Source organism: Eleginops maclovinus, chromosome 18 (assembly GCF_036324505.1).
Source record: "Eleginops maclovinus isolate JMC-PN-2008 ecotype Puerto Natales chromosome 18, JC_Emac_rtc_rv5, whole genome shotgun sequence".
Taxonomy (NCBI): Eukaryota; Metazoa; Chordata; class Actinopteri; order Perciformes; family Eleginopidae; genus Eleginops; species Eleginops maclovinus.
Genome location: NC_086366.1, coordinates 8,739,025 through 8,754,785, shown reverse-complemented (window position 1 = coordinate 8,754,785; position 15,761 = coordinate 8,739,025). Strand labels below are relative to the sequence as shown.

General features: G+C 39.7%; 1 protein-coding gene across 1 annotated transcript in view; it reads right to left on the bottom strand.

Annotated features, from left to right (window-relative positions):
* Nucleotides 1-15,761, bottom strand: part of lsamp (limbic system associated membrane protein) — a 166,407-nt gene that overhangs the window by 43,162 nt on the left and 107,484 nt on the right. Inside the window, exons 2-3 of the mRNA XM_063907389.1 lie at nt 14,142-14,286; nt 13,315-13,395 (exon numbers count right to left, since the gene is read on the bottom strand). Of these exons, the coding sequence (XP_063763459.1) occupies nt 13,315-13,395; nt 14,142-14,286 (226 nt within the window). The remainder of the gene's footprint in view (nt 1-13,314; nt 13,396-14,141; nt 14,287-15,761) is intronic.

Here is a 15,761-nt window from a genome sequence, read left to right as displayed (position 1 = left end):
TATAGTCTCATTGCTCACTTAGGCCTATTACAGGTCTATTCAATTATAGCTTGATTTAATTCAGAAGGCCTTTCAGCGTAATTCCCTTCACACATGAAGATGCTCAAGGACGTTCTGTGGAAGTCAAACCAGCAATCAGGACTAATCATAGTAGCTGATGTGCCCCCATTTACTACAATACAGGTGATTAAAGTGCAACCATAATGGCTAGAGTTTAAGAGTGTATATCTCTGAGTGTGTATTGGTGTGTGTGTGCTTGATTGTGACCATTAACAATCAAGACCCCTTTACAGACTAGTGGCCTCCAGCCTCCTTGGTTTGCAGCCATAACTTTAAGCATGAGATTGGGTCTAAAGGTTCTTTATTTGAGTCTGCAGCTCTCATGCTAATGGCAAAGCAGTAATTGAATCGATTTACAAAAGCAACCTCACCCATAATGATACACTCTGTATATGAAATAAAAACACATACCCAAATGCTGGATGTAAGATTGTACTATAGGCAAGCATACATTTGAACCTTTTAACACATATGAACAATGTATATTTAGGTATTTTCACCTACTGTAGGTTTTAACTATCAGTTTCCCAGTCCAGTTTATATTTCAATGTTTACAGTTTTGTGTTACTACAAAGAATTACCTGTTTAAATCCTGTCTAGGATTTTGAAGGAAAATAATCAAATTCATCATTTTGTTAGATGATTCACTTCCACATTAACACATTCACGTGATACAACTCTTGAATAAAGATGGGGTAATCAAAATAGATATGAATTAAAAAAGACATGAGAAAAAAATAACAGAAGCACCAGGGACTGAAGCTAATTTCCATAATTTAGCATATCATTTGAAATCAGTGGCATCATCTTTTATCACGAGTTGTAAAAACATTGAATATCTAAAACAAAATCCCTATATAGATACTTGAAAAGCAACACATGATACATTACATTTTATTTTGAAGAGAATCTATCAAAAACATTCATGCCTCCCATGATATAACATTGCCCCTCTCTCCCTATCATCTATTGTTATCTTTCAAAAACACAATAAATGCAAGCAGGATGATCTCCATGTGCTAATGGGTTATGAATATAGTTGTACCTACCAAATATGTCACATAACTATTTTACCAGACTGTGTAATCCACATGTCAGTCACCGTTTAGCCTCCAGTATTCTCCCAATGAGAAACAGGACTTAAAAGGTTGCCAATCCCACAGTTCGTTTTATGGCTGTACCTGCAGCCCCTTTTGATGTGATACTGCAATAACCAGCTTACAGCATTTCTTATTTCTGATCCACACAACACAGTAAGCACTTCAACAGTTTAGTGCTTATGTGAGCACTAAACTACAGTGCATTCAGAACACAGCACAAGCCTAACTCAGGCTGGCACAGGGACTTTCAAGAGCTGCTTATTTTCCTTCCTCAAGCACTAAGGGCCAAATGGTCGATGATGATTACTTTCACAGCCAGGAAAAAGGATACAGACGAGGGCAAAATTCATCTAATCAGAATTTGATCAGGTTTACACTTCTGTTTTTATCAACCATGACAGAAAAAAAGCATAGAGAAGTTGGAGCTTTCTCAAGGTAAAAATAAGAGAGAAGGGCAGGAGGTGTCTTTTATTTAATTGAGTAGTAAATGTTAATTGTTTTAACGTGGCCCCAAAAAGCTATGGTTAGATAATTGTACGATTATTTGATGAATTTATTATATAATTGCAGTTTAATTTATTCCTGTTTTAGTTTCTCAAGGAACTTAGAACTATTGAAGATAAATAAAAGGATCAATATTGATTAAGATACTTTACAGCAGACAGAGTTTGCACACATTTTTTCCAGTGTGTCGTTGACAAGAAAAGTGGAAATGAAGCACTGTCATAATGTAAATGTTGATTAGGTTCAATTTCTCTAGACCAGGGGTGCCCAACCAGTCGATCGTGGTCTATCAGTCCATCGCGGGCTGAGTTCCAGTCGATTGCGAGAAAATGTTGTGTGTAGGCTATCCTCCTACTGTTGTGTAAAATAGGCCTACATTAAAACTTCCAACTTAAAACATCGTAAATAGGCACAATGAACTGCTGATCACAGGAAGCAGTGTGTAAATGTGTACAGCTATAGAAAGGTAGATCAGGCATAATCAAAGAAAAAATCTCACGCGCTGCTTTCTATCTGCGCGCGCAGGGTATGGTTGCTAGGTTCTAACTAAGGACTCGGAAGGGCGCGAGAAGCTTGACTAGAGCGAGTGGATACTACCATGGCGGCAGAAGCTAAAACATCTAAAACTTATCATTTTCATTCAGAGTGGGAGGAGGATTATTTTTTCGTGTATTCGAATGCCAAGTCCATCTGTCTTATCTGCAATGCAAATGTGGTAAAGCCACATTGCAGTCAGAATTTGACAGGTGCTTTACTGACTTTGCATCCATTGAGCCTGTTGTTAGTTTTCTCAGTTTTCCATTTGGGGAAAATATAGATGTGGATTGTATAACGTCCAAAGTGGCAACCCCGCTCAAGACTTTCAACCAGCTTGTTGGTTCTCACTGTGTGAAGAGCCGTGAACAGTTGGTAGACTGCATAGCACCTGACACATTCAGCTGGAGATCCCCCCCACCCCCCACACATAGACACACTGATCTCACAGCTGCAATTACAGACGGGATAGGTCTGTTTGTCACCATGCTTTCTCACCTGTGTCACCGTGGGTATCACTCGCTGGCTTTCAACTTTCTCTTTTATCAACTCCTTTTGTCTTTCATGCAAAACTTGCACACTTGGATACACATTTTAATGCACATTTTAATGTTGTGCAGATAAGTTACATACACACAAACTATGTCCTCTTTTATCTCTGTCTCCCTCCCATCCTGCCATGCATTTATTTTGGTCAGTCCTTTTTGTCTGCAGCCATTCTGTCTCCTCGACTCTTGCCTCATCACTGTCACTCTTTTGCTGTCTCTTCCCTCACTCAATCTTTCTTTCTCTCTCCTCTTTGCCTTGAGCTGAAGTCTAATGAGCAAGTAGCTGGTGCTGGCAGAGTGTTTTCCAGCTCGGAGGAGAAATAACTAGCCCATATGTTACTTACCACAGCGGCCACTGCAGCAGCCGACCAGTGCCAAGTTTCAAAGACCCTCGGAGGGAAAAGTATCTCCCATTAAATCTGTGGCAGTGCCATCAAAGTGCTTGGAAGAAGTGCACTCGACAACACTCTACTCCTGTAGCTGTGAGACACCTATGCTACAGAGAGTGCCATATTATAATGAAGAGTCATAAATATTTTCCCTCCATAAGTGATAAGCATTTTTTTCTCATTAGTGAGATGTATTTTTAGTTTCTCCGGGGGCTTCCATTTTGATTAAAGTGCATGAGTGTGCTTTAAAAGATTTAAACTACGTGTGGAATAGGGTTATATACACAGCAATATCAAGATACATTTTTATTTCATTAGAAAGGTAATTTATTCTGATGTCATATCGTTGCCTATTACAACACAAAGTAAATTCAGACAGGAACCTTTCTGACAAAGCTTTCTCACAAAATGTGTGATCAAATAAATGGCATCCGAGTATAAGCCAAATATTGGTAAACCAGTCAGCATCAGTATACAATCTTCAAAACTTGTCAAAATCCCAGCGCTTTGATAAGCAGCTCTAGATCAAAAACACATCCAACAAGACAGATGCTACATCACAAGAAGTGTTTAGCGCTACCCTGCCACACAGAAGATTTGGTATGTAAGGCTACCATATGGTCCAACTAAATAACATGCTAGACATCTGCTGGGGCAATGGGCACTGGGAGGACGAGCAGCCAAGCACACTCACTAGAAAACAAAAGGATGTGTACAAGTCTATCCACATGACACAAGTCGGCCAATGCGTATCTTTACACTCCTGACATAAACAACGGCTTATAAGTCTTCTCTGGATAAATATCATTTTAGTTTAAACTGGACATTAAACATGACTAAGACTCTTATAGTCTAGCCAGTCTATTGGCTCTGTGAGGCTTAACTCTGGCATAGCGTCTGGCCTGCTTTTACATACGCACATGCTGATGTTTTGGAAATTGAAGAGGTTTGCCTCTTACATTTGCTAATTGTCACTTAACATAAAGAATAGCTGAGGCTAATGGGAAGGTTATACGTTTACACATTTCAAAATATGATGTCAAAGAGGAATAGTCATAGGTTCATCAAAGTCAGTAGGCAATGTCCTGTCAGAAGCATCCATGTCTGTAAACAGTGTCAAGGCAATCCATCTTCTTGTTGTTGAGATATTTCAGTCTGGACTAGGAGCCAATATAGCCTTTCCTAAAGCTGTCCCACTAGGGTGACTGAAAAGCAATTGGTATGGTACACACCACTATTTTCGCCACCACAAAAAGTCAGTACTCCTATTTTTTTCTGGCTGCTGACAGTAGAGAGATAGAGGAAGGATCAGGAAGTATTTTGAATCCACATGGGCCTGACTAGTGCTGAGCTTGGTGCAACTGAGCTGTCAGGAAGCTTCTGAAATCAGATATCTCTCAGTGTGTGTCTGAAGTGCAGGTCTTTGCTACTCACTCACACCAAGTGTGCAGAACAAAGATGACTCTTCCTCATGCTGTTCTATCCCTTTCACGTTCTGGATCCAGGTGAAAGGCATTCATGAACCACAGCAGTCTCCCACTGATCTCACCAGATCAAAATGAGCAAGGTTTACTAATATTTGGCATGCACTTTCAGTATTGTTGTCACGTCCCACACATGTTTGCCTCTCTGCTCTTATCCAGCCCCTGGTGATAAAAGTGGGATCAAGGCCTAGCAGTGGGATTGCTGCGAACACCAGTGGGGCTGAGTGGCAGGAAGTTCGCACAAAGAACAACGCACAACATACACACAACCACATAGCAGGTGACCTTGTCATAATGGAGGGCAAAGGCATGAAGAACAGGTGACAGCATTCTATTAAGTCACAGTGAGGTGAAATGTTAAAATGCACACAGAAGGGCATTCTCATGAAGCCCATAGATTTATACAAGACCTTAAACTCAGTACAACATGTTGTGACACACAAGACACACACTATGACACGTCCTCTACACATATCCAACCTAATATATTCCCTTCAAAGAAAGCAGGTAAGGTCAGATTTAACTTTGCCACTCAATCTCACTTCCAGGGGCATTCACGAGCGTAAGCAGCACTGTGCCAAAGGGCTGTCCATCTATGTGACAGGCCCCGGTCACATAGTGGATGGAAAATATGGAGGGAAAGGATACTGGCACTACGAGTGATGGGTATGTGTGTGGGGAATGAAGGCAATGTGGAAAGAAATAATGCTCCTCCATATCAGAGCTAAGACCGAAAAGACACTGTCCAGAAACGATGGCCAGTGGCTTGTCTGGTTAGTCTGTGAAATATGGCCCCAGTGGCTCACCTGCAGCCCCTGTCAATGCCCTGCTGTCATGTGTTGCGAAGGGATGGCCCCATTTAAATGCATGAAAGCATCTCTCACATGCAGCATAAAGAAGATTAAAGGAGATGCCATTTTTTTGTTCTTTTTAGAGATTCTGTGTAAGCAACTTAAGCTCAGCAGCCCAGGAAGAAAAAGGGAATGGTAAATTGTTGCTTTCATTAAAACTTCAAGGAGTCAGTTTCATTATGAGGGTTCAAAGCATTGGCAAATGTGTGTGGCTGCTTTCTCCCACTCTTTCTCTCTCTGCCTGTCTTTCCTCCTCTTCATCCAACTGGGTAGCAACATGGAATAATGGGTGATGTGACGACTGCGTGTAATCTTGTCCCTGGAGGGCTGGTGTATATGGATATATGTCTTGTCTCTGGCCTGCCGTCATGCTCACAGCAGGAATAATGAGGCATGGCGAGGCTTGCTGCTGGCCTTCGCAAAAGCCAGTGCTTCTGCAGGGTTTACTGTGGATTGTTTTTAAATGCTCGAACATATCCTGAATATTTAAAGGATAAAAGTAATGCACTGGGTCTTTTCAGAGATGGGTAAATCAACTGTATAGTAATGCTTTAAAAGCCGCACTGATCAATATTTCTATATCAAGCTCTACAGATATTTATCACCCTACTCTGCAGTTCCCCGGCTCCCAACTGTACGGTTTTGGTTTGGTCGATGTGTTCATGAAGTTGTTTCATGATAAAACAGGTGGCTGGTTTCAGTGCAATAGCTATAAAAACCTAATACCCTACCTGCCAGGCACATGCAGAAGATGTTAGTGGGGAGGGGGCTCAAATTCATAAAAGGGCACACTGGCAGAGCAGAGCTTCTCACACACACACACGTCTGCAACCTTAGAACAAAGTCTCCAAACTGTCACCATTTTGATTTGACAACATTATATAGAGTTGTTTTGTTTTTATTTTTCTCTTATTAGTCTCTCACTGTCACCTGGAGTCTGACGAGCAGATGCAGTATAGCCCACCTAGGGTGCTGCGGGACCCTCATTCTGATTTGCTGAGGCACTTCTGCGTTGAAAACTCTGTGTAATAATTGGCTTAGAACTTCTGTGTTGTTAACCCTTTGTGAAATGGGTTATATGTGCGCAAAAAAATGACATAAATCACATTTCACAGAAAGGGCACTTCTCTTATAGGTGGGCAAAATAGCAGGTGCTCAAGCCCCCTTTGGAGTCTATCTGTGCACGCGCCTGCTACCAGCACACTACTTAAGATCAAGTAAGCGACTGGCTGACATAAACATAACTAAAAGAGAGTCAATTTATTAAGAGTCCAAACAAAGAACTCCAGAAAACTTTTTGGGGCCTTTAACATATTGAACAGCTGTAGAGATACAGAGTGAGAAAGTGGAGGAGAGTGGTCCAATACTTACCCGGGCTTCTGTCTTCCAACAACAGGTGCCCGCTGGAACGAATGAGAAACCATACTGCCACAAAAAAAGGTGTTTACTGCAATTGCAACTATTAGAAAAGACAGAAAAAGTGCTCTCTTTGCCATAAAAAGCCCAAAATGTGCTTTTCAAATGAGGACTTAAATAGCCTGTATAGTGTAGGCCCCAGTGTCATGTCTCCCACAGGAACACAACAATGAATTGTCTATATTTGAAAAAATGCAATACTTGTGGGATGTAGGGTGGTGTAAGCAGTAAACACTTGGACACTGGACAGAACATACTTTATGTCTGAGAATTCAAGTGTTATGCTCCATGTGGTCCTTGAATGCTAGAAAACCTTTGACAAGCAATAGCCTTGCCTTCAAGAGAGAGACTGCTGCATAGTGAGGAAGGAACTTTTTTGACATGTTTACTTATTCGGTGAATGGAAGTTTTATTGATCGCTCATAACCTGCTTTTTTTTCAGACGAGTAAGGAAGGATCATCTTGCGAAAAGAATGTAGTCTGAACTCCATTGCTGGCGGCAATACAAGCAATAATGTGTATGTGGGTATGATTACGGTGCTGTAGCAGAAGAGCCAGACAGACTGCCGATATCTAGAATTAATGATGGCCATTGCTAATCTGCACTTCCCTGTGCATGGCTTTCAATCCTCTGCATTAATCTTTCTATCTTCCTCTCCAAATAGCTCCATGGTTACTATGAGAGGAAGAAACAAAATACCTCAGCAACAGCACGGATAAGAGGTGGTCCAAGATGCTAAAGTGTGAAGGGTGTGCAGGTGTAGAAGACAGGAGAAAAGGATTGTGGAGATGGGAAGAGGCGGTGAAGAGCAAAGTAGATGGTTTCACAGGCACAGCTGAAAGGTTCTGATTGTCCCATGATAATTGTTAAAAGGTCAGTCCGCCCAGACTTTAGAGGAGAAGGTATGCGCACATACAGACACGCACATGTGGGTGCACACAGTAATGCCCCCCTCCTGCTAGGTTGCTCTTTAGAGTGACACGGCTGCCTTTAGAGAGTTCTGGGGATTAGCTCCTTAAATACCACAGCATTGTGATACAAGCCAGGGATGAAATGAAAGGGGAAAAAAAAAGACCGAAGAGGACTTATATCTTTTGTCTAAAATTAAACAATTCCTATGAAAAAGATTGTTGCCTTCGGCGGAGATAAGGTCAATAACTGGGTTTGAACTCATACTGATAAAAACAATCATAAAAGTACTTGGCAGAAACAACAAGAGGGTATGGGATTAAACAAAGCTATAACATTGCTCCAGGTTATAATTGTCTTTCTCTGATTCTGTGCCTGTTGTTGCTTTCATTATGTCAGTTCTACATGTTGCGATAAAGCAGTACATTAATAAGTGTCACTTCTCAATGGACAACAAATATTGGAATGGGGTCACAGAACAGCTGCTTACGGGACTATTCACTTTTCACTGCTACTTTACAGTCACTCTTTTTCTGTGACATTTATGAATGAATAATGCCATCTGTCTTGGAGGCAAATCGGCTTGTAAGGAAAGGTTTGGGTGATAACTTGTTGATTTAAAAGCTAATCCAGATTGCATAGCCAGACTGGTCCTGGTCATAAACCCAACAGGAATAAGAATTATGATGCTGTATTGAACAATATGCAAGAGCATAAAGTTCAATGGATACAACTTACTGTTTGATGTTATATATTGTATTCTAAAACCTAAGCACTGTTAAACAGAAATTGACACGTTGCAATTTTATTATATTATCATTGGATATACAATTGCTGACTTTAATTCAATAGCATTAGATCAATGCTGATTTGAATCAGCTGATCAAGCATCACTGGCAAGAAAAGGAAGTAGAGGAAAATTCAAAGACAAGGAACCAAGACAGCAGTGTTTAGCAAATGCAAACCAACAAGAGATCACTATTATTGACAGACTTTAAGAACTTGTGGCATCTGGCAAGCAAACAACACACACTGTTGTAGTAGTGGATGCACAGTTAAGTACATAGAGTGAGACATGCATGTATGGATACACACAACATATTTATATATACTATGATAAAAGATAACCACTAGCAAAAGGGTGAGTACGTTTCAAAATCCATTCAGCTGTTTATGCTTCATCGACCCGAAAGGCTAATTATCCGTAAACCCGGCACACTAAAAGCAAAATCACTCACTGGCTGTGGTTACTTATATTTTCCTAACTGGGGAACTAAAAAACGTCAAATGAGCACTGAGTGTTAGATACACTGGTGGGAATCAGAGATCAACAAGCTGCAGTATTTCTGATTGGGGTCAGCATTCTGCAGGCAGATACAGTTAGGGAAAAATGAAATAAAAGAGTGCCCCAAGAGTTCCACTGCAATGCCTTGAGTAGGACCTCATGAGATAAATGAATCACTCCCTGGCCACTGCATTTTAGAAACACATTTGCAAAGCATGTTGAAACTTGCTGAATTTGCTTAAACACTTCTGCTGTGGATATGATTTCAATAGGACTGTAATAAAAGTGATTACGGCAATAAAGCTTATTTATTATATTATTTTAAGCGAGGCCCTTCCCAACAATACTCTCATTAACATCACTTCCCCACCCAAATTTCTCAAAATAATGTAGTGGTGGGATTTGAACAAGAGGGTCTACAGTCATGAGAGCACTTCTTAATAAGGCACAGCAGTGCATTGAGCAATATCCAATGGTGGCTGAGTCATTTCACTAAATGTTGATAATGCCCACCTCAAAGTGCCTTTAGAAATCAAGGGAACACCAAATGCGATGGACTTCACATTTGGTGTTCCCAAACGTATATTATATGTCGCTGTGGACTTCATCCTTTTGTGGCCATGAATATCTGAACCAACTTTTTAACTAATCAAACTAATAGATTTTCAAATTTTTGCAGACTGACCAAGAAGCTTACATTTAAATCCATCATTTTAATATAGTAGGTCTACGATCCAAACATTTTTGTCAAAGATCTGATTGTGGATGTTGAGGCTTAACATCTTTTCCAATTTATATTTAGATGACAAAACACTCCAGACATTTTTCTCAGGAAGAAAGATATCTCAGCAAGAATATTTGATATATTTAAAATCTGATTACATGTTGACAGGCCGCGCATGTAAGTAAGAAGATGTTTTTTAATTGACTGGTCTGATAATGTAAAAAAATGGGCTACAGACATGATTTAATAATGTGAAAGCACAGACTGTCCCCCTCTCTCTGGGATTGGTGTCAGATGCAGCAGCGTCTACATTAAACACCTGTTCCATCTTGATCAAATGGTGTGTTGAAAGAAGTTCCATAAAGTGCATATTATTCTATAATACTTCTCTGTAGGCTTTTTGAAAAGTGAAGTGAGCAGGTTTACAAATGTAATGATTTGAACTGAACCCCTACTAAAACAACCCAGAGAGAACACACACATTGTGCATACTAACACATACTACTTACTTTTATACAGGCACAAAACTGACCAAACTAGCTAATAGACAAAATCAAAGTGAAACCTTCAAACCATCACAAAACTTGCCTGGGCTTTGGTCAAAGTTCTACAGTATGTCTGTGTTTAACCACAATTAAATTGGATTGGGGTGGAAAGCCTGCTATTATATTTGGATTCTTGTCATGTGCAGTGACCCTGCTTCTTGGTACCACTTGTCTGAGCCCAGCGACTTCGCCACTTTTTCATCGACCGCAAATTTACTTTGTCTGATCATTTGTTTTCCAATTATGTTCCTGTCCCTGCTAGCAGAAAATTGTCAGCTTTGGTTATGTGAACCCACTCTTGGTTCTGTAACCAGGGGCAATGTTTGATGCTTGGAACATTTTCATACCCATTAAAAGATGAAGACAGGGTGAATTATTATCCTGCAGAGTTGATTGGGTTTTGCAAGGTTGGTTCAGGTTCTTGGCTGCATGTGATGGTATGCAGCCACACACAAAGACACATTTTTATCTTCCCCAAAAAGTCTTACACCTACATAAAGGATAGAAAAGTTATTGGATAAAACTATCCACTGTAAGTAGAAGTTCAATAAGAAGGGGATTGTTCATGAAGAAGGATTTTACTTCCTACCCTTTGCATTTAATCAGTATTTTGGACTCAGTAGTTCTCTCACATCTTTCTTCAATGTTTGACTAACATTTAAAAGTAAATAAGAACTTCACAGTGCAAGCGCGCAGTATCACCTGCATGGTAACTGCAAGAAATGTCCGCCTTCATGACTGCACAACAATTTAGATAGAAAGATGCTGAACTGATCGTCAAAGAGAAGATTACACCCACGGAGCGGGTAAATACAACAGATGAGCTAACAATGGCAGCAACATTGAATGGGACTGAGAGGGAGAGCAGAGGACAAAGTAGCAGGGAAAGAAAGCAACAGAATCAATGTTTGGCTATAGCTGTCGCATTAGTCCTGATAAACGAGGCAGCCGACAGAAACTCTGGAAGTCGGCGCAGGACATTCCAATGATCAAGCTCTAAATAATCGGACACAATGGATTCTGGGAAAGAGAGGCAATTTGCTGCCATGGATCCAAGAAGAGGAGTGTCAATTCACATATTGACCTTTAAAATGTTATAAATGGATGGTCTTAAGTTCACAGCAGGATAGGAAGTCGCTGGTAGCTACTATGAGCGGTGAAATTACACTGTGGTGCATTTCCCCTAATGACAGCTGGTAGAATTTATATGGGGTCAGGTTTCACGTCAGGCAGGCAGTGGTTTTAAAATGGAAAGGGCAGTCAAAACAAATTCTGATCGATCTAAGAATGAAAGGTGGTGTAATGTTTTGAGCTGAAACATGTGTTACTGTACATATACAGCACATTTCTATCCTCAGCATTTCTTTTTGGGGTAATGGACAGATGAAAGTTTAAGTATCTGTCGCTAAAAACAAAACACATAAAGAAATACATTCCCAGACATGCAAAAAAACAACCTACAAGTGATCAAACTATTGAGTGCTCAGGTATTGCACCCGTGTCAATCAGGCAGCCTTTTTCTGACAGGGTAAGAGCACAATCTTTCAACTAACAGTGACTTTGAAAAACAAGACTACAGAGACTTGGCAGTGGCATTCTGATGGATAATGTTCCCTTTTTTTTTGGCCTTGATGCACAGCTCAATGTTTTTATTGCTCTTAAGCTTTCATGGTCCCGAGAGCTTACCGGCACTTCAGAAATGTTTCAAAGGTTTAAAGTAAAACTAAAAAGGCCAAGTATTCTGTCAGTTTAAAAATAAATAAACCGTCAAAAGCCTGCAGTTGCTATAAATATGATCTTATATAAATATTGGCTTTAATGAGGTTGCTACAGCCAAGCTTGTTTGTTTGCAATTTCTCTCTTCCTTTAAGACTAGTTAAAATTCAGCTATACACGTTTGATGGATGAAGTGTACATTTACAGTAAGCTTACACACAGACTGAAAAAGGAATAAACAGCTAGCCTGGCTCAACAAGCAAAGATAAAACTTAGTTAATAACTTGTTATGTCTTGTTCTTTAGTCCGTAAAAAAATCAATGTGTAAACAAGTTTAGTTTTGGTTGAACTTAATAAAGCTAAGAAACTGCTGGCTCCAGGAACATATAAACCCTGCAGGCATTTGTTATTTGTTATCAACCATTAAAAGCTTTGATTTGAAAACAAAGTTAGTTAATTTGGAAAATGCCTTTATGGGAAAGGGTTAGGGTTAGGGTTACTTGTTTTATAATATTCTCAATAATTTTTTTTATTTTAAACTAAGTCATGGCACAGGGAACAACATGTAGAATAACAAACATTGATGCATAAACCTTTTCATCAGACACAAAAGGTACTCTTCAGGTACAAGAACTGGAACAGCATTGATTTCTTTTCAACCTCCGTAAGTACAACCATAGAACTCAAAAGATAACTTTTGGAAGGCATTTTGGTGACACATATATAGTAAATATATATATGTATATTCAACCCTCCAAGCCGATCAAACCCTGCAGCACCTTATCTCTCTTGCTCTCAACTTTCTTGCTGTCTCCGTTCAGGAGAAATAACTTTTCTTTTCTTTGAAATGGAAAACTAATGCTCAAGGCTTTTGAAATGTACTCAAGATTAATTTGAACTGGAACAAGGAATTATATTGCTGTAGGCGGGGGTTGGTGACATGGAGCAGTTTTTCCCTGACAATAAATATTCAGATATTTTCCTTACAGACACCTTAGAGGGACACATTTCAACATTTAATAACAGAGTTTGGTGACACTGTAGTTTGATGCTTGTGTGCTGTTGGACAATGATGTGATTGACTCTCAAGTCATCTAACATAATTATTTAAAACGTGTTCTAGTTTCTGTTTGGAATATACTATATTGAGACAATTTCCAAGTGTAAATCGGTCCCGCTGGCATGGATATGTTGTGTGTTGTGTGCTGCTTGTGTCTACTGTATGGGTAGGTGCCACTTACCTTGTACAATGAGGTAGACCTGTGAGGTCTTGGGCTGCTGCTTTGTCTGTATGGAGCAGGTGTATGACCCCTCATCATACACATCCACCTATACACAATACATGGAATATTGTGATTTCATTAGTTTGAAGATATCTTATAGTATGCCTGGCAGAGCATCACATCTTCTTCCATGTTACTTTTTCCAGACTTCCTGCTTTATCATTTTCATTTTCACTATAATATACATCCTCACAATTTTCCAAATACACTTTTATGATTCTTCACTGAAAAGCATAATTCATTGATTAGTTGAATCGACTAAATCAACTTTACAAGGTAATAAACATTTTTTGATTTATAATTCATGCAACTTTTATGAAGTCAAAACGTATACACAAGTTGATCTGACTTGAAATGGTGTTGAATGGCTGAATGAAGGAAATGATCAGTATTTCAGCAGACCTCCCTGCATTGACATTTTAGAAACGTTATTTATCTTTTATGAGAAAAATATATTATTTTTAGAAAGACTTGCTGAACTGATAATACATGTCAATTATAACTTTAACATTTTGGGGGGATAATCTCATTTGTCTAGCAGAGGGTGAATATACTGATACCACTCTCACATTAGTCCAGTTCAAAATGATTATCCGTGGTTGTTAATGCACAAAAAAGGGTTTAAAGGAATAGACAAAAACAGCATTGCATATCAAGGTTATGTTTCTTGTCATGTTATCCTAAGGAAAAAAAAAGTGTAATCCCATCTCTTAATGCAGCTGTTATTAAAACAGACGATGAAATCAAAGAATAAAAAATAACATTCTGGTGCGGTTTCTAAGTCAGTGTTACCTTCTGTATGCGCAGGCTGTACTCAAGCTGTCCTTTAGTGACCAGATCTACTCTGGGGTCCAGAGACCACTTGTCCTGGCCGGCAAAGATGATGTTGGATCGATTGAGCCAGGCCACTTTGGACACTTTGTCATCCACATAACACCTGCAGGAACAAGAAGAACAAGTAATGTTAAGGGAAGTTAAGAGAAACAAAAGGGTTTACTTCAAATTAAATGACGTGACATCCTTCATTTCATAATATGTAAACTTATAATGAAAGATGAAATGTGGATTTTTGTAGATATTTGTAGGAACTTTTCTCACAGTTAAGGTTAGTTAAGGTTAACATACAACTTGGCACATCTCTCATTCAGGTCTTTAAAAACAGCTACGTCTTTACCCCCGTCTCTCTTCCTTCCTTCACTCTCTGATAAATACATCTACTTTAACAGTCAGCCTATTTCTATGGATGAGGAAAGACACTGGTATCCTGTTGTTTACTCCTTGTTGCAGACAGTCAGAACATTACTCCGAGTAAGCGTGAGCTAAGACAACTCGCACAAGAGGGATGGTAGCCGGGCGTCTGCCTAATGAATAAATGTAAATGTGAGAGGACGTCGGAATCAATGAGAATGGATATCAGCCGTAATGCTAGCCGACACTCGATGCTCCCCACATGCAAATTCTGGCGACTCCAGGCGACTAGGCTGTGCACATGGCTGTGGAGTGTGTTGGGCTACAATGAAGCAGATTAGGGAGGCAGTGGAGTGAGGCTGTCTTTGGCAGGTGACCCCGGGTGATGAACACAAGTGGTGGTGCAGTCACCCCTGCCTATTACCCAGTGGGAGCTGGATGTCAGATTTGTTGAAGGCTTGTACTCGCAGCTTGAATCCCTGTTGATGTTCCTTCCCTTTGTGTCGAGCCCAGATAACTCACTGTATTTATTGACTCGCTTTGACATCTACCCTCTACTTTCCTCCCTCTGAAGTGAACAGCTTTAAAAGTGAATTCCCTTTTGTTTCAGATGTCTTCAAAGGTTTAATTAAAATACTTTATAATTAACTTCATCCTAATCTTATTCAGACACATTTTCCTGTATTGATGGAGAGCTAGGCTTTATGAACAACAACTAAAAAACTATAAAAGTGCAGACTTTGTGAATCCAGAGGAAACATCTGAAAGAGTAAAATGGAGCTTTACTTACATACTTTAAATCCATAAACAGTATTTCATTTAAAAGTCTGGAGATTCAACCTCTGCAAATCACCCATGAAGGGTAGGCCCTTTTGGTGTAATTCTAAATTTGTCCTTGTATTCAAGTCAAAACAGCTCTGCTTTTAAAGAACAAACAACATATTTTCTATATATATATTCATAAATATACCCAGAACATGATGCTAAGATTGTCCTGCTAGATTCAAAGTGACCTGGAGGAGAGCGGAACTTTGCCAGACTTCCATTTGTAAATATTTATTTTGGATTTAACACCATGTAGCCTGTCATCCTCACGTAGAAACTGGTGACTCACACTGAAAACCAACACAAGTGCACTACACGGGTGTGTTCCTATCCCTCCTCGTGTTCAGTTTCTACACTGACTGTGAAAGCATCCATCCGAACTGCCACCTCTTTGCATGC